At 39.4% G+C, this 19254-nt stretch overlaps 1 protein-coding gene across 8 annotated transcripts in view; it reads left to right on the top strand.

The window, feature by feature from the left end:
- Mipep (mitochondrial intermediate peptidase) overlaps nucleotides 1-19254 on the top strand; it is a 154667-nt gene that overhangs the window by 18442 nt on the left and 116971 nt on the right. For all 8 annotated transcript variants that reach the window (XR_015446623.1, XR_015446626.1, XR_015446625.1 and 5 more), the window contains 5 exons: nucleotides 3164-3346; nucleotides 4004-4160; nucleotides 8929-8977; nucleotides 10471-10531; nucleotides 17072-17124. Coding sequence is in view for 4 of the 8 variants with exons in the window: in XM_021236354.2 (XP_021092013.2) it covers nucleotides 3164-3346; nucleotides 4004-4160; nucleotides 8929-8977; nucleotides 10471-10531; nucleotides 17072-17124 (503 nt within the window). In the remaining 4 variants the exon portion in view is untranslated. The remainder of the gene's footprint in view (nucleotides 1-3163; nucleotides 3347-4003; nucleotides 4161-8928; nucleotides 8978-10470; nucleotides 10532-17071; nucleotides 17125-19254) is intronic.

The following is a 19254-nucleotide window of genomic DNA, read 5'->3' as shown; positions in this document are numbered from 1 at the left end:
TTACTGGGAATGGCTGCTGTTTTCATCAGGGGAGCTCTGATCTTCACTGTGAGCATCACTTCCTGGCTCTGATGTGGATCCCTCAGCTTGGTCGCAGAAATCCTTCATTTCACCAGCGTGGATTTTCTGGCTTCCACCTTTGGGCCTTCCAGGTGCAGATCCTCAATATGGACAAGCATGACACATTGCCATGTGCTCTAGGCCTCTGGCTGGACTCGAGGACATCAATTGCCTTGGACTCCAGGCCTTCAGCTGGACTTGTGTGGGAAACTGCTGGGATCTAGGCCCTCAGTTGAATCCTTTGGGCTTCTAGGGTGCGGTGAATCTCTTGCACTCCTTTGCATTTGACTCTTTGGGTAATTATAAAATAACCTTGTAAGTTATTTGTCCTGTATTTAATGTATTCCCTTGCTGAATCTTTCTGACTAAAGCACCCTGCAGGTTTGCCTGGTTGAAATCCCTGTAAGACTTCATGTTCAGGCCTTGTGGTCTGGGAAGCTTTTATCAATGCCCCAGGTGGAATTATGTATTTACCTGAATTCACCTTTTACTTATTTCCCTTATACAGCATTTATCTTTAACTGCCTTTATTTGGAAATTGTTACTGTTGCCATTATTGCATCATTTATGTAAATTACAGGCTTATCAAGGACTGAGAATGTGGATCATATTTTTCATGCATGATAGCCCTAACGCTAACCCTAAATGAAATGTTGAATATATGACGAATCATTCTAATGCTAGCTAATGGTAATTGAGCTTGATATCTTCAGAAAGACCATTGCTAGTAGAGGTCTCTGTGGGAAGTTTTAATGTCTTATATAATCCTCAGAAAAGATGCTTCTAAAACTTTGCTGATATACCTTGTTCCTTCACTTTCACCAGCATAGACATTGCTGCTTTTATCTGACTTGTGTCCTTATGGTAAAAATATTCTTCCCTAGCAAACAGCTCCCTGGGGAACCCAGTAGCATTAAAGATGCAAGAAAAATAAATCGCAGTTCTTTTCTCATGATTCCCCTATCTGTTCTCAAAAATGCTCCACCAAGTGCCGGGGATTTAGCTCAGTGGCACCCCGCCTGCCTGGCAAGCCCAAGGTCCAGAGTTCAATCCTTGGTTCTGCAAAAAAAAAAAAAAAAAAAGATGCTCCGTCAGCACAGGGTATGAGGAAGATACATGATGTGTTTTAGAAAAGAGATCAGGAAGTAAACAAGGAAATATACAAATCATGAAGTCCTGTGTTCTTCCAAGGTTTTTAGTTTTTATATTTTAGATAGGTCTTACCTGTTTTAGATTAGTCATCTAGCCTGACTTAGAGCTCCTGAACTAAAGCAACCCTCCTGTCTCAGTCTCCTGAGTAGCTGGATTATAGGTATGCATCTTTGTACCTGACAGTTTTGTTTTAATTTTTAAGATCTCTTGAATATAATTTAAAAGTTTAAAATGATTAGAAATCTATTTTAATAATTATTTAATAAATAACAGTTTCATAGAATTTTTGTCAAGTTTAGAATATTGCATGTTGAATTGTCTCAGAATGGTAAAGGATATGCCTAGCAGATCGTTGCAGTCAGAAAGTGTACTCAGTTTTAATTTTCCCAGGGATTATCAGGTGATAAAATGTTTAGAAATTTTATCATTAAAAAAAATTTTAATAGTAAAAGCCTAGAGGAAAATTTTAGAATTATAATGTAATTTGTATTTTTTGTTATTCCACTAATTACCACTAGATGGTGATATATAGCCAAATTAAAGACAAATAGGCAAAGAGAAATCTGGGTCTAAGAGACATTGGAGTCTTGGGAAACTTAATTTTCCCATGAAGTTTGAATTTTCTGCATTGAAAACTTGGAGTTGTTTTTATATACTTAAGTTTTCCAGCTTTGTATGGAGTATACATCTATATCTTATATTTCTATCTTTTAAAGAGCTGGTGGTACTTAGTTATTTAAAGACATAACATATGCTAGAAGCTAGTATGTAATAGGTATGGACTCCCTTCCCAGAAGGCTGCATGTGATCCGCTCGAGTCTGTCCTGAGCCCAGGCTGGAATTCGGTCTTGTTTTCTAGTGATCAGTAACTGAAAAGCCATTGTTCATCCTCTAGTAAGTCTAACTAATTATGCAGGTGACAGTTTTTATTTCATATTGAAATACTTGTGGCGGCTCCTTTAATGATACGCATTTTCTCAGGAGATTGTGTGATATGAATGTGTCAAAGCTGAGGCAGGAGGATCACAGGTTTGAGCCTAGCCCAGGCAACTTAGACTTCGTGAGACCTTGTCTCAAGATCTGAAAAATAAAAAATGAATCCAAGAGCTGAGGAATGTAGTCTGTTCAATCCCCAGTACTGTAAATACCGAAAACAACAACAAAAAACCCAACAAAAAAAGAAAACAAGGGTGAGCCGGACATGGTGGTACATTCCTGTTTTCCCAGCACTTTGGGAAGCTGAGGCAGGAAGATCTCAAGTCTCACTGTCTCAAAATTAAAAAAAAAAAAGGTTGGAGATATAGCTCAGTGTGGGGTGCCCTGTGGTTGTTTACTACTCTCGTGCAGAATGAGTTGCTCAATTCCTTTTCCTTCTGCCCTTTAATCTTTTGAGATTCAATATGTTTTCTAATCTGCCTTTCAAATGCTTAATATTGCTTTATCTAAAAATACTTTGTGAGCTCTACATTGAATAGATCTAATGAGCCCACTAGTCTCTGACTCAATTAATGAAGGATTTTTTTTGGAGGTGGCAGGAGAGGATTCAGTACTTTATTGCTAATTTCCAAGATTAGTTACATAATATAGACATACAGTAGAATTCTAGAAGTTGTGTAAATATAAACAGATACACTGTGAAATCATAAGGGTAATTATTTTGTTGAAATAGTACAGATCAATCGTCAGCATAAGGATCAGCTATATATAGACAGACCCCTGTCCACTAAACTCAGGGCCTTCACACTGGGCTACCTTCCCAGTCCTTATTAAAAGACAGGGTCTCACTAAATAATTCCCCGGGTTAGGCTTGAGCTTCTGATCTCTGTGCTTCAACTCCCAGAGTGCTAGGATCACAAGTGTGCCACCATGCCCTTCTTGATTATCTGTTACATTAATTATATAGTATTAATTTGAAATACCTTTAAATAACTTTTATTCTTCCCACATGTAGCGTAAAAGAGCAGTGGACCTTAATGTTAAAATCTTGGATTTGAGTAGTCAGTTTCTTATGGGAACCAACTTTCCCATCAAGATTGAGAAGCATCTCGTACCCGAACACATTCACCATCACTTTGTGCATGACAAGAATCATATAGTTGTTGACGGCCTACATGCAGAAGCCCCGGATGACTTGGTATGCAGCTCCCGTTTTTTTTCTGATTTAGATTTCCATCTAAACTCACTAAACAATGTGTGTTGACACTGTTTTAATCCAAAATTCAGTGGTAACATAATCCTTAAAAATCTTTTAACGCAGTATTATTATGCCCTAAAAATCTAACCTGTGTGATCGTTAATTCCATAGATGCTTTGAAGAATGAAAATGGTTAAGCTATTAATGTCTGATAAAGAACTCCTTTTTAGAATATGATAAATGACAGTCATGACTAACCTTCTTGACTACTGAGATTTTTTTTTTTTGGTACTGGGGATTGAACTCAGGACCTTGGGCTTGCGAGGCAGGCGTGGTGCCACTGAGCTAAATTCCTGGCCCAGTACTGAGATTTTTAATCCATAAAATCTTTATTTCACCCAGTTAGAGGTGCTTTATGTTATAGCAACATAAACATTGGGTCAAAGTTTGTCCCCCAGACCTAGAAGAATACTCTAGAGCTCCAGCTGAGAATGTTGTGTCCCCCAGAATATGACTTGAAGGGTTTATTCACCTTGTGTAAACTATTTGTCTATTTTGAAAGTGGTGATTGCCGATCAAATGGTGAGCACTAACCTATGTTATTGTTGCATAGGACTTTGTGCCATGGTATTTATGTATTTTACTTTTTAAATACAGGTTCGAGAAGCTGCTTATAAAATTTTTCTTTATCCCAATGCTGGCCAGTTAAAGTGCTTAGAAGAATTGCTCAGTAACAGAGATCTTCTGGCGAAGTTGGTGGGGTATTCTACATTTTCCCACAGGGCCCTTCAAGGAACGATTGCTCAAAACCCCGGTAAGCCTATGTATCCGCCTTTTAAGGACAAAATAGGGTTGTTCTTCATTTTGTTTTTTTGTGGTGGTGGGGATTGAATCCAGGGCCTTCATACTGATTCACTGAGCTACATTCAGAAGCCTTTTTATTTTTTAAGACAAGATCTCTCTAAATCACTAATTTGCGATCCTCCTGCCTCACCCTCCCAGAGTGCTGGGATTACAAGTGTGTGTTACCATGACCAACTTGAAAATAGGACTTTCACAAAGCTGAACTTCTGAGATATATATATATATATTTTTTTTTTTTGGTTGTGCTAAGGACTGAACCCAGGGCCACACTATGGGTAGGCAAGCACCACTGTTTTCCACTGAACCACTTCTGCAGCTCTGAACTTGATTTAAACAGTTTTGTTTGTAGTATACGCAGAGAACCATTTCTAGAGATCATTGATAACGTTTGATAGGAATGATCTTAAATAGAGCTAATAATTTGGCATATATTCTGTCCAGTCAAGGTATTTCATTTCATTTCATGTGTGTATTGAGAGTAAGCCACATCTAATTATTTGATTTGCTTTGAATTATTTTTGCTCTACCTCAGCTAGTTGGTGTACTCGAGCTAATCAGTTGCCTAGAATCAGGATGAGAGGATGAAAGAGCAGTATTTTTACTGTAGACTCTGTCATGGAAAAATAGTCCCTGCCCAGTGTATTATGAATGCCTGTAATCCCAGCACTCTGGCAGGCGGAGGCAGGAAGATAGGAAGTTCTAGCCCTGCTTGAGAAATGTAGTCGCTTAGTGAGATCCTGTCTCAAAAAATGAAAAGGCCTGGGGATACAGCTCAGTATGAAGGACCTGAGTTCAATCCCCAGTATCACCAAAAAATCAAACCAAGCCAAAACAAACCACATAGTCTTTAAAAGCTCCTTTTAAAGTCTGGCGTGGTGGTGCATGCCTGGGATCCTAGCAGTTGGGAGGCTGAGGTGGGAGAATCACCACGAGTTTGAGGTCAGGCTCGTCTTTCAGAGGAAAGAGTCCAGCGTGGGTAGGTGTGTGGTGGGTAGGTTCGGGTGGGAGCATCTTTCCTTGGGCTTGCACTAAACTTGCCTGTGCTGTGTTGAGGTCTTTATGATTCATATTGCATAAGAGAAAACATTACACAGTGATAATGGTCTAAGTATTCATTAGCTTTTTAAAGACATTTAAAAATTGTTTCTAATTTAGGCAGTGAGTCAAGATTCGTGGCAAAGATGGTGGAAGTGTGTAGGTCCAAAATGTATTTTGTAGGCTGAAGTTGCAAGATTCAGTGCTGGTGAAGAGCGAGGAGGAGCCCATGAGTGGTCTCTGGTCCTGCCTCCGGAGTGACACGCTGTTCCTGGGCAGAGGTGCCCTGGAGCGACCGCGGAGGACTAGCACGTGTGTCCTGCCTTGTTTCCGCCCATGCTACCCTTCTTCCTCGGGCGTGTTCCTGTGTGCCCTGAACTGCTTTAACGCCTGCTAAATCTTACTTTTTGCTCTTACCCACAGCCATTTCCCTTACCACACGAGAGTGGCTTCCCCTTCTAATATGTCTATTCAGATCCTGCCCAAGTTTTCAAAGCTCAGCCCCTGAAGCCCATTACACTTTTCACTTTGCTTGGGCTCCCTTGTTCTTGAACCCTTAAAGCACTTAACTTTTTTTTCATATAATTTATTTCCTAAATAGTTATCATATGTATGTTATCTTTCACTGCTTTGTGTTTTTTCTGTGGTCACTGCTATTACCAATTTGATTATGCTATATTTTTATTTTATATTATTATACAAAATAATATAAGACTAATACTCAGTACTTACTCTGCCATTATTTTTTCTTTGAATTTTTAATTTTTATTAGTGTATGTTTGCAGTACATGATTACATTGGCTGTGGGGAGTCGGTACATGTATATAACACATCTCAATTCTTTTTATTTCCCTCTACCCTACCCTTTTATTGCAAGTATCTGATTCATTTGTCTTATATAAGTCCTTATAAAGTTAATTATCCTATGTACAGATTAACAGCCAGACTAACAGACCAGAAGACATACAAAACACATAAGACAAGGTACTAAATTAAGGTACACTTTTAGATACCTTGTCCATGCTGGATTATAACTTTCTTCTCTCTCTTTTTTCCTAATGTCTGTCTTTTATTTTGTACTTTATTTATATGAGTTTCCATATCAGAGAAACTATGTGATATTTAAGTTCGTGTGTCTGATTTGTTCCACTTAACCTTATGATCTCAAGGTGCATCAGTTTTTCTATAAATAACTCAATTCTATTATCTCTTTTAATTGCTCTGCAGTCTTGTGAAGTAGGTATTGGTAGCCATGTCATAGATAGGAAATCTTACATTAGGATATATTGCTACGGTTTGGCAGAGCTGAATCCTCAACACACACTGTAAATTCCCATTTTTCCACAGGCTCTGTTTTCATTTTCTGTAGCCTGTATTTTCATTTATCTATTTAAGAAGTTTTTACTGTGTGTCAGGTATTATTCTAGGCACTGGAAATAAATCACAGTAGAAAACTGAAGGGAGCTCCTGCTTTAAGCACTTGGCATTCTTGGGAACACATAAAGCACAAAACGCATTGGTCAGGAGTGTGATGTGTCACCAGCGTGAGCCACGGGGGGTGTGGAGTTGGGAAGGGCATGGGGACTGGGAGTGAGGGTTAGGTGCTGTGCTTCTAAGCAGTGTCAGGGCGGGCTTACGGGAATGTGACACGTGAGCGTGGGCCTGGTGGCAGGGCAGGAATGAGTCTGCGCCCTTTGGGGAGGAGGTTCCAGGCAGTGGCACAAGCAAGTCACAGGCTAGAGGTGGAAAAGTACCTGCCTGTGAGGTACGATCAGAACATATGGTGAATATTAAAATTAGAACATATTACAGTAAAAGACACATTGCCATTAATTTCCCTCAAAATCTTCCCCTCACTTTAAGCACACTTATCCCATCATTCTTTTTTTTTTTTTTTGGTACCGGGGATCAAACTCGGGTCCTTGTGCTTGCGCAGCAGGTGGCGAAACCACTGAGCTAAATCCCTGGCCCATCATTCTTGCCATTTTCTGAAGCAGTTCTGGAAGTCCCCTTTTGTAAATGTCTTTAGTTGTGCACTGCTGTGGCTGCCTTGATGTCCTGAATCACGGTGTCAATTTGGTGAGTAAGGTGGACATGACACACAGTAATGTTTTTATTTGACAGAAATTACATACCACAGCAAGGTGTGAGCCAAAGATTTTGTCTTAAGCAACCGGAGATAGCAGTTTACTCTTAGCTAAGCTGGGGAGGAGCAGGAGCTTAGTTTGGTTCAGGTTAAAATTTGAGATGCCAGTTGAAGTTCTCTTGAGGACACCGAGTAGGCAGATACACAAGCACAGGGTTGAGAATGTCCTGAGCAGGAAGGGTGAGTTTGAGTCTGTATTTGAAGGAGTAAGAGTGTAAGATCACCCAGGAACACATTTACAGAACGTAAGTCCAAGGCCTGAGCTCTGGAGCTCTGACCTCTGAAATAAGAGGTCAGGCTGTGATGAGTAACAGTAAAGGCTTCTGAGAAGCAACGGTCCAGGATAGGGGGAATGTGAACAGCTAGCTCATGCACTCTTGGAAGGCACATAAAAGAAATGTCAGTGTGAGGAGGGAGTGACAGCTGCTGAAGGAGGCTGGGCACAAGGAGGTCTGGGTACCGACCGTTAGCTCGAGAGCGTGGGTTGGAGCTCAGCAGAGCAGCATAGCTAACACCAGACACCGTTACCCGAAATCCCCTACTCACGAAGGGGTCAGCAGAGGGCAGCTGATATATAACTGTTTTGTTTTCCTTTTGCAGTTCCTAACGTCATTTAACACAGCACATGAGACCGTGTCTTCTGAGTCGTCTCAGGCTCATTAAGTGTTGACAGTGGCAAGAAACCCTGGGGCTTCATGGTTTTGGTTAACCTCTGTTCTTTCCTTAGCCTTTCATTTCACTCCAAAAGAAGATAACTTGAATTGAAGAGAGGGCAAGAAACTTAAAACCGTGTTAAAGATCATCTGGAAACTATAAAAGCAATGTTTGTGGCAAACTTAAAATATATGAAAGCTCTATACAGTACACATGTCAGTGGCAGACAGTGCGAAATGAAAAACTACACATTTCCTTTCATGAGAAATAATGGTAGTTCTGCCACATTGCTTTGATGGGGTTTATAGTGACTATAGCTGAAGTATTTCAATAAGGGATTAAAAATTCTGTTAGAACTTCATGTTCCCAGTGTTCTAATTTTGCTCTGTTTTAGTTTTGATCTTGAGTATTCTACAGTGGAATACAAAAATAAAAATGGTTACCTGGAAAGACATTGACTTTTTAAATTAAAATTTTCAGTAAATCATACTTACTGACTATACTGATTTTTATGAACAAACCTGAATCTGACTAGTTAAAAGTTAGAGAAAGTAGACATGTCTGAACAACTTAAGTTTTTTCTCTTGCACATATGAATAGGTAGAAACACATTGAAATTTTGGATTTTTACCTTTGAGCCTCTCACTAATGCTTTTAATTTTGAGGTATAATCTAAGGCTTTGGATTATTACTATGCCTAGCATATTTTTCTGATTAACATCCAGAAATATTTGTTACATGCCTAGCATTTTAGCAACCCTGCTTCCCTTAGAAACCCTGACTTTAAATGAGTTTTAATATATAGATTATGATCATTATATTTTTAGCAGTTAATGTACAGTTTATTTTACATATTGAAGAGTTTTTTGAATTTCATTTTTAGAGACTGTCATGAATTTCCTTGAGAAACTATCTGACAAACTTTCTGAAAGGTTAGTTTCTGTTTTACTCTTTACTATCTTACTTATATATTTGTTTTTTGAAAATAACTTGATTTATAAAACATTTAGGAAGTAGTCTATGAAAATCGTAAGTTGGATCTGTGATGACTTGGCCATCTGGTGACATGCACCACCAGGCACACTTCCAAAGGACACAGGTGGCTTCGTGCGGTGCCAATCTTGATAGTTCAGGCAGTCCCTGACCACTACCCATTGTTTTTAGCAAGCCATCCTTTGTATATAATTTAAAAATGTTTCCAGAACCTTCTCTAAACTGTCTTAACCTGTGGCATACATTTTATAACATGTTTATAAAGTAGCATTTCTCTTCTTTTAGTCCAAACACAGGAGACTCATGGGTGTGGTAGCTTAATCTGTCCAGATTTTGTGTGTTTTAAGACCACTTTGCCTCAGCCTCTGTAACGCTAAGCGGAGGTGTTTTCCTCGGTCTGGCCGACCCTCTGCACATTCAGCCTCTTTGTGGTGGTGTGCTGTGCCTGGCACTCTCCTAGCCCTCAGTGGAGGTGCCACATGGTCGTCCTCAGAGTCCTAGTGCTGCAGGAAGTGGCAGGCCAGAGTTTGTAAAAGAAGGCGATGTTGTCTTTCTTTTCTTAAAATGTACATAAAATTTGCCCTTTTTGAACTATAACAACATATTGAATTTTAGCTCAAACTTCTATTTTGGATTATAAAATCTTGTCTGGAAACCCATTCCTTTACTAACTGGACTTAACGTTTATCACTTCTAAAATCTTTTTTTGATCCCATTGGAATATGGTGCCTTGGATATAAATAAGAGGGAATGCTAGTTATGCAGTTATTACTTTGCCTTGTTGATTAAGTATTAGTATTCCTTATCCACTTGTATGTAGCTACAGTTTATATTCTCAGCAAACATACCTCCATTGTTTTACAGTTTTATTTAGGAGTTAATTCTGACATGAGCTTCATATTTTACAAATATTAAGCACCTAATGAATGATTGCTTAGCTAGAGATTTTTTTGTAGAGGAAAAATTATAAATAGATATGTTAATCTACATAATATTTTTATAGAAAGTAATTTGTTTTTACTTTTTAAAAATACAGCAAAAAATAGCCATTTAAAGTTTGTTGATTAACAGTTTGCATGTTTCTGTAGCATTTCTAGTTGTGTCCATCCCCCACCCCATAGAATTCAGGATCTTATGCTTGCCAGGCAGGCATGGGCACCACTGAGCTACATCCCTGATCCCCAAGCCGTAATGCTTTTCAAGACATATTTGCCATGATGCCTTATAAGGTGAAATTGCAGTGAGGTACTGATTAGCATGTTGTCTTTTCTAACACTTGAGGAAGATTTGGATTAATACTACTTTACGTTTGCATTACAAAGTGCATCTAATTTTATCATGAACATGGAGAAGTAGTTGAGGCAAGCTAGTCCTTTCATGATGTAATTATTAAAATTCTGTCCAAACTAGTAATGGTAAACCTCTTTTACAGAGCTGTAAGAGATTTTGAGATGATGCAAGGGATGAAAATGAAACTAAATCCTCAGAATTCTGTAAGTAACTATGTTGGACTATTTTTATTATGAACATGTTACCAACAGAAACCATTATCTCAATTCTGGATCTTTCTTTTGATATGCTAGATGTCTGTGTAGTCTTGTTTCTGATACTTCGGATTTGCCAATAAAGGTATTCAAGTATTTGATCCATAGGTCCGACTCAGATATTGGTTGGAAATCAGGCATTTTTGTTGATTAGTAGATGTGTTGTGTTTATGTGTCTACATATACAGTATATAAGTGTGTATTAATGTAATGTATGTGCATGTATGCATTTGTGGAAAGTTGGATTCTCAGTTTGAAATAGCCTTTAATGAGGCTCAGTGGAGCCTTGATCTAGTGGGTGGCAGTTTTAACCATTGCTGTTAGCTTTGCTGTTTATATGCTCATATTCTTGCTAATTTGTGGTGCTCAGTGAAGTAGATCAATGTGGACTGGCAAAGTATACCCTATTCCAACCAACACTTACACATTGTTTTCAGTCTTTTTTATTTTTTTATTATTTTTTTTGTATATCCTTATATTGGTACATGTTAGTTGTACGATATAATGACATTCATCATTGGAGATATGCACCTTTACATACTCTCTTGGTTCTTATTTTTCCCCCTTTGCACTCCCTTCAGCCCCTCCATCCCTCCCTATTTACATAGACTTTGTTTCCATTTTTTCATTTTCTCATGTTAATTCCATTCCCCACTTTCGTTTCCCCTACCCCTCCCACTTCCCCCTCCCCTTTGCCCCTTTTCTTCCTATTTCACATTATCTGTTACACCTTTTGGTCCTTATTTACACTTTCAGTTTCTCACACTAGAGAAACTAATTGGTATTTACACGTGTGTCCTGTTTATTTCACTTAATAAGAGTATTGCCTCAGTGTGGATCCATTTAGCAATAGATGTCTCTAATTTCTCATTTTTGATGGCTGAGTATTACTCCATTTTATAAAAGAATCACATTTTCTTGATCCAGTCTCCAGTTGATGGGCATTTGGGCTGTTTCCAAGTTTCAGCTATTACAAAGTGCTGCTATGAAGATGGGTGCACATATATCCCTGTGGTATGATTCTTTTAATTGTTTGGGGAAGATGCCCAGCAGGGGAATAGCTGGGTCAAATGGGACTTCCAGTCCTAGTTCTTTGAGATACCTCCATACTGATTTCCACGGTGCTTGCACCAGTCTACACTCCCACCAGCAGTGGAGCAGGGTTCCTCTTTCCCCACAGCCCCTCCAGCATTTGTAATTGGTTGATTTCATGATAGCAGCCATTCTTTCTGAAGTGAGGTGAAATCTCAGTGTTGTTTTCATTCGCATCTCTTGAATGACCAGTGGTGTTGAACATTTTTTCATATGTTTATTTGCCATGTCTACTTCTTTGTGTGAGAAATGTCTTTTCATTTCAGATGCCCATTTTTGGGTTGGGTCTTTATATTTGGGAGGTCTGATTCTTTTGAGTTCTTTATAGATTCGAGATAGTAGACCTATGTCTGAGGGACCACTGGTGAAAATTATTTCCCACATTGTGGGTTGTCTCTTCACACTGCTGGTGGTTTCTCTTGCTGTGCAGAAGCTTTTTAGTAAAAAGAGATCCCACTTGTTGATTGTTTGTGCTAGTTCACGGGCAACTGAGGTTTTGTTCATAAAGTCTTTTCCTACCCCAATGTCTTGAAGAGTTCTCCCTAACCTCTGTTCCAGCCGGTTCAGTGTTTCTGTTTTTATATTTAGATCTTTAATCCATTTTGATTTTAGATTAGTGCATGGTGAGAGATATAGGTCTAATTTTAGTCTTTGGCAAGATGAAACCCAATTTCTCCAGCACCATTTATTAAAGAGACTGTCTTTCCTCCAGTGAGGGTGTTTGGCTCCTTTGTCAAAGATGAGGTGGCTGAGTGTGTCAGGAGTTGTTTCTGCATCTTCTAATGTGTTCCACTGGTCTTGAGGTCTGTTTCTTTGCCAGAACCATGCTGTTTTTATCACAGTAGCTTTGTAGTATAGTTTCAAGTTGGGGATTGTGATACCCCCTGCCATGTCTCTGTTACCTAGAATTGCTTTTGCTCTTCTGGGTCTCTTCTTGTTCCAAATGAATTTTTTGGATTGTTTTCTCAAGGTCCGCAAAGTATGGTGCTGGGATTTCAATTGGGATTGCATTGAATCTATATAGCAATTTTAGAAGTATAGCCATTTTCACTATGTTGATCCTTCCTACCCAGGAGCAAGGGATGTCTTTCCATTTTCTAATATCCCCTTCAATATGTTTTTTCAAAGTGCTATAATTTTCAGAGAAGAGGTCTTTGATTTCTTTTTCTTTCTTTTTTTTTTTTTGGTACCGGGGATTAAATTGAGGTCCTTGCACTTGCAAGACAGGTGGGGGAACCACTGAGCTAAATACCTGGACCTCTTTGATTTCTTTTGTTAGGTTGATTCCTAGGTATTTCAGTTTTTTGGATGCTATTGTGAAAGGAATTGTTTGCCCTATTTCTCTCTCAGTGAGTCTGTTGTTTGTGTAGAGGAAAGCTATTGATTTTTGTGTGTTGACCTTGTATCCAGCTACTTTATTGAATTAGTTATTAGGTCTAGAAGACTTTTGGTGGAGTTCTTGGGGTCTTCTATGTAGAGTATCATATCTGCAAATAATGACAATTTGACTTCTTCATTTCCTATCTATTCCTTTTATTTCTTTCTCTTGTCTAATGGCCATGGATCAAGATCCAAAACTATATTGAACTGTATTTGAGAAGTCTGCTGTGATTCTGATAGGCCTTCCTTTGTATGTGATTTGTTTCTTTTCTCTAACTGCTTGTAGAATTTTGTTCTTCTGTTGGGTTTCTGAAATCTTAACAATTATATGCCTATGTGTAGATTTTTTTTTTTTGATCAAGGCTAGTTGGAGTCCTATATGCCTCACTTATCTGTATGTCAAGTTCTTTCCCCCTGCTTGGGAAATTTTCTGCCATTACTTCTGTGAAGACTTTTTTTTTGTCATCTGCACTCTCTCCTGTTTCTTCTTTGACTCCAGTCAGTCTTACATTATTCTTTGCATCGTCCAGCAGCTGCTGGATTGATTTCTCATGTTCCCTTACAATTTTGAAGCAATTTTTCTTTTCCTGGTAACTAATAGCAATCTTATCTTTTATATCTGAAATTCTGACCTCACATTGGCTCATCCTGCTGTGTAGACTTTCAATGGAGTTTTTCATGTCCTGGAAATCTATTTGCATCTGTCTTATGGATTCCATTTGTTTCCTATGTTGGGATTCCATCATGTTTCTCAGCTCCTCTCTAGATTTATTAATCATGTTTTGCACTAGGGGCACAATTTCTCCTGTTATGTGAGAAATTATTTCTGATTTCATTTTTTCCAGATCCCCTTTTGTTGCCAGTTCAGTGGGTCCAGGAGGTTGAATATCAGAGTGTTCCATCTCATTTCCCTTTGGGGTTGCTGTAGGTGATCTGCAAGTCTGGTTCTGAGGCTTGTTTACTTGTCTTCTCATTTTGATGGTTGCGGGGGAGGTTGTTCCTGGCACCTGCGCGGCTCACCTCCTCTGTGCTGGGAGCCACGGCACGCCTACCCGGAAGCCTCCTCCTGCCTGTGAGCCATGACATGCTGACCTGGAAGTCTCCTCTGGGGTGGGAGCCATGACACAGTGACCCAGAGGCCTCCTTGGTGTTGGGAGCTGCGGCATGCCTACCAGGAAGCCTCCTCTCCATTGTTTTCAATCTTAAGGTCATGTGGTATATGACTTCACAGAATAGAATGCTGCCCAAGTGATTGGGGTGCTCTCAAAGTAATAGGCTTATAGATAATAGGACTGTATTCCTGTTGGTTTAAAGGCACTGCAGGATTTCTGGGCATATTCCATTCTTTTGTATTTGTTGTTGCAGATAATTCTTGATTTGATAGCTGCCAAAGCTGTAATCTAAGGGAAAATTTAGGGAAAGAGTCCTTGCAGATTTAGAGAATATTTGCCACCTTCCCAGACACACCCACTAAGACATAGATTATAAATTACTGTACTTGATAGTCTGTCAAACTGTTAGTTTATGATAGGAGATCTGTTTAGCAAAGTGACTAGTATCAGTCATCTGTACACTTTGGCTTATAGAAACAGAAAAAAGAAAAGAAAATGTGTCACCAAAAGACAATTCAGTAAAGGCTAGAATGACTTGAAACTATCCTTCCTGTACATTTTTGTGTAGTTTATTGGTGCAGGTGATTCTGCATATATTTGTGAAGTGCCTGATCTTCTCATGAAGTGTTCTGGTGAATGGTACCAGCACTCACCTGTTGCCTCAGCCAGAATCTGCACTGAGTCTGGACCACTGGAAAGTAGGATCCTTGGACCAGAATCAGCAACATTGCCTAGGGTCTTAGTAGAGACACAAAGTCCCCAGACCTTCTGAAGCAAGGTCTTGAGCAGACCTCACAGTCTGAGTCCCATCAGGCCCCAGGGGGTTCACACCACATTTAGTCCCTGCTGAGTCTGCCTTTCCAAAGACTCTAGAGCAGTGGTGCTGAACCTCCTTCCTGTGTGCTGCACTAGGCTGTTTGTCTCATTGAAAGCTCTGAAAGGTTCACCATCAACTGCTCCAGGTCCTCTCCTCCCCATACCCCTTTCCTCAGTCTGGGTTGCGGAGGTTATGATTTCTCACTCACATTATAATTGTAGTTGCTTAATTGATCTTTTATCTTCTTGTTCTTGCTCCCCTCGAAATCATCTTGCATTCAGACTGCTTAGTGTGCCCAGCCCACTCACTACTAGGCATAAAGTAGGCACTCAACACTGGAACTTTGAATGAACTGATGAATGAATTGTCATCAGAGGGATTTTTAAAAAGCACATCTGATCTTACCATTCTCTTCTTTAACATTCTTTGATAAATCCTTGTGATTCTCAGATTTCTCTTTCAATTTCTTTATATCTTCCACCAGGCCCATTAGGAGTTGGCCCCTGCTTGCCTCTGCACCCCCCATCCTCTTGTTGTCCCTTTAGGCCGAGCTGTTGTTTTTTGCTCGCTGCTAATACCTGCATGATACTCATGTGCTTTTTTCACTTAGCTTTTGCTCTGCTGTCCTTTGCTTTGGTTTCCTTTTTTCTTTAACTCTGACTGACATTTATGTGCCAGCCACCTACGTAAGGTACAGTAGGTAGCTTCCAGTCACTCACATGCTATATGCAAGAATGCCTCTCTTCCTTTGTCATCTGGATTAATGGCTTCCACTTCTCAAAACTTCATTTAGGCTTTGCCTCCTCCGAACATTTCCTGATGTAAATACCCTTCTGGGAGTTTAATGCTTCCATGCCTTAGATCTACAGTACATTTTGTGTGTTCTTAGCACCCTTCTCGTAGGCTGTTTTACAAGGCACAGCATCACAGATGTGACATTCTGTTCTCTGACCGTTCACTCTTCACTGCCTGGACCACATGCTCCTTACCTCAGGGACCATGTCGGATTTGCTTTGTGTTGTATGAGCCTGCACTTTGTCAGCATCTAGAGAGGCGAATGGAGGAAGCGTGTTTCAGGAGCTGAACCCAGGGAGCTAAAGTTCCAGGGACACAGGTTCTGCCTTCCAGGCACTTATGGGGAGAAAGAAAATAATCCTGTGTGTGTGTTATGTTGTCATACATCCCATGAAAGCAGTGTGATCGTGTGACATGGAAAAGAACTACTCGTAATTTGAGGAGAGAATGCTGAATTGAAGTCTTAAGGGATAATGGTAAAAAGAAGAGCAGCCAAAATTTATTGAAAGCATATTTAATGCCAGGTGTTCTACTTAATAGGTTAAGTGTATTTAGCAGTCTAATTTTGGGGGTGCTGTTGATTCATTCAACAAATGTTTATTGAGTGACTGCCATGAATACCAATCAGGGTACCACGATGTAACAGGGAATGATGCCAAGTCCCTGCCTTCAAGCAGTGTAGAGTCTAGTATGGATTGAAAACTTGAACCCGCAGCACGTAGTCACGCTTTCCTTTCTTTCAGTATTCTGTATTAGTCATCAAACACAACTATTATCACAATGCTTATTGAAGACATATTTTCTTTATCAAGATTAGAGTTAATTATGCCTTAGTTACCTTTTAAATTGTTGCTTTCATTTTTGAGAATACGTCCTAAGCTTCTTAGATTTAAAAAGAACCCTCATCTTAACTTTAGTACCATAATCATACCTATGTTTTATACTTTAATACATGGATTTCATTTTGGGAAAATTATCATATGATTAATTTCATCCATTAAGGTTGGCTTCTGTTAATTTTCATTTTAGAACAACATTTACATGTTCTCCAGATTTTAGGTTTATGTCTTATTTATACCTCTCTACCCATCAACTACAGAGAAATCTGCCAGGCCATGAGTTTTTAGGATTTTATAAAATTTCTGTAACTTCCATTACCAGTAACTGGTTTGCATCCTATAGGCAGCTGATATACAGTGGTAATTTTAAATCAGTTTTTATAAGCTGGCTGAATTATTGATAAAATCCCAAAACACTCAGTAGCTTTCATAACAGTGAATTATTCCATTGTAGGAACTGATGCCTTGGGATCCCCCATACTACAGTGGTGTGATTCGTGCAGAGAGGTAAGTTTTTCAAGAAATTCCTATGTGAGAAGGAAGAAAGAAAGTAATATTTATTGAACACTTTGTACATTAGTTATGCAACCACCGTCGTCTATTTAGGGCCCACATTACAAACTTGTTCCCTCTCAAATTTATCCCCTCTGCCTGTGCTGTCAGCTCTTGCTCGATTTTTTTCCTCCAAGTTGCAAAGTTGTGCTGTGACTTGGGAGCTTGTTTGGCGGTTCTAGCAGGGGAGTGCAGTGACTTCTATATCCTTGACTGAGGAAACAGTCCTCCTCTGTCAGGTGGTCATCCTCTCCCACCGAGTGAGCTCATGGCTCCCGGGAGGGACGCACATGGAGCAGTGAGGGGGCAAGGGGACACTAGCCTAGCCAGCCACATCAGCCGAATCAACCTTGGCGATCAATGGGATGAAAGATGTCGTAGCCAGATCCTCCTCACATCCAGTCATCCTCTGATTGATGATGCCACGCTTACCCTCCCCACAACCCGCATCCAAAAATGCTTGTGCATTTTTGTGTTTGCAACTCTGAGCTGCATCCTTGTACCGTCCAGAGCCAGGCCCTGTCTTGCTCCCCCCATGTGCAGCTTCCTGGTCCTCTCACTGGACCGCGGCATCAGATAGTGGTGGACTTTGCTGGAGACCTGGCTGTGTCGCCTTGCTGGTGTGCTCATGTTCAGCAGTGCGTGTTGGACCTGTGAAGGAATAAGCAGGCTTGTGGTGGTGCTATTGATTTTTGTATGTTTTCTCATTTTTATGTGAACACATTGTCAACACATTATTGGCATGTCTGGAAAGATATAAATGAAATAAAAAGTTAAGAAATAAGTTAATTGAAGTTCTCCTCTGGCTTCTGTATTCTCCTGCATTTATTAAAGCTTAGATATACTTTTTTCTTCCTGAACATACCTTACTTCGGTTATTTTTATATTTACTTGCAAACCCAAGAAAGAGTCCTGTTTAAAGTTTATGTTCCTAACAACTGTATAAGCCCAATAGAATTTTTAAAAAAAATCTCAGAATCCTACCCTTAAACAACTCATTTACATTTTTCTTTTGTAGTTAATTTTTAAGATATGTAGTTTAAGAGAGTTATGATTGGTTTGGGTTTTTAAAAATCTTTTCTTAGTTCTTTGATTGGTGTTAAGCTTTAAAATGTTTTTGTTACCATGCACTATTGAAACATCAACTAAAGGGTAATAGGTACCTACAAAAGAAAACGACTCAATCCAGTAGTAAGTCTTTTGGAAAGAGAATGTCATAATTGTTCAAATGGCGTTTTTTCATCCATCAGCCTTTCTGAAGGCAGCGTGGCCCTCGGGAGGCCCCGTAACGCGCATCTGTTCTCAGAGCCTTCACTTGCTGACTCTGAAATCCTCAGCTGTAGTGGAGCACAGGGTGACTTACCTCATAGCCACATAGGCTTTACCTTATTTTAATCAAAGTTTCAGTATTAGTTCATTTATTTGGCTTAACTCAGTAAAGGAACTGGGGAAAAGGGTGCAGAAGAGTCTCAGAAAGGATTATATGAATTGGGGGGTTTAATCATCTATTTTGTGTAGCTTACCCAGCATAGGGTTGAATTTGGGTTTGAGGTTTTAATAATCTTGATTGACAAGAGTGGGCAGAGAAGCAGAAGTAATGGATGATTAAGAAAGGGAAAATATAATAGTTTGGGTTTGAGGTTAGAAGAGTAGAACAAAGCAAAGACTTATAAACCCTTGTTAAATTCATCAACTTTCAAGTAAAGCCTTAAATGTGTGATTAGATGTAAGAGGAAAAATAGAAGGGACTTTCCTTGATTTGAGCTTTTCTTCAAGCTAACCCCAGGTACTTTTTTCCTTTTATGTTAAATACTTCAGGCTCTTACACGTCTGCCTAAAGAAGAAAAGAGCCCACTTAGAAGTAGGGGACAAATGAACATGTTTTAAAACTGCTGAAGATTGATCTGGGAGAATAGTGTGTCAGAAGACTGTTGGGAAACCTTAACAAGCAGCTCACTTTTCCTTCAGGTTTTAGTATTAGATTCTCTCCAGAAGGGGGAAATTAATTGTTTCAACTGTGAAAAGTATGAAGTGATTTTATTTGAGATTAAAGTTTATTTTTGAACAGGCAATACATTCACATGG

Source organism: Heterocephalus glaber, unplaced genomic scaffold (assembly GCF_053883595.1).
Source record: "Heterocephalus glaber isolate CG9 unplaced genomic scaffold, H.glaber_assembly_v1.0 deba00001719, whole genome shotgun sequence".
Lineage (NCBI taxonomy): Eukaryota > Metazoa > Chordata > Mammalia > Rodentia > Bathyergidae > Heterocephalus > Heterocephalus glaber.
The sequence above is the reverse complement of the archived record's forward strand: the minus strand, read 5'-3'. Positions and strand labels throughout refer to the sequence as shown.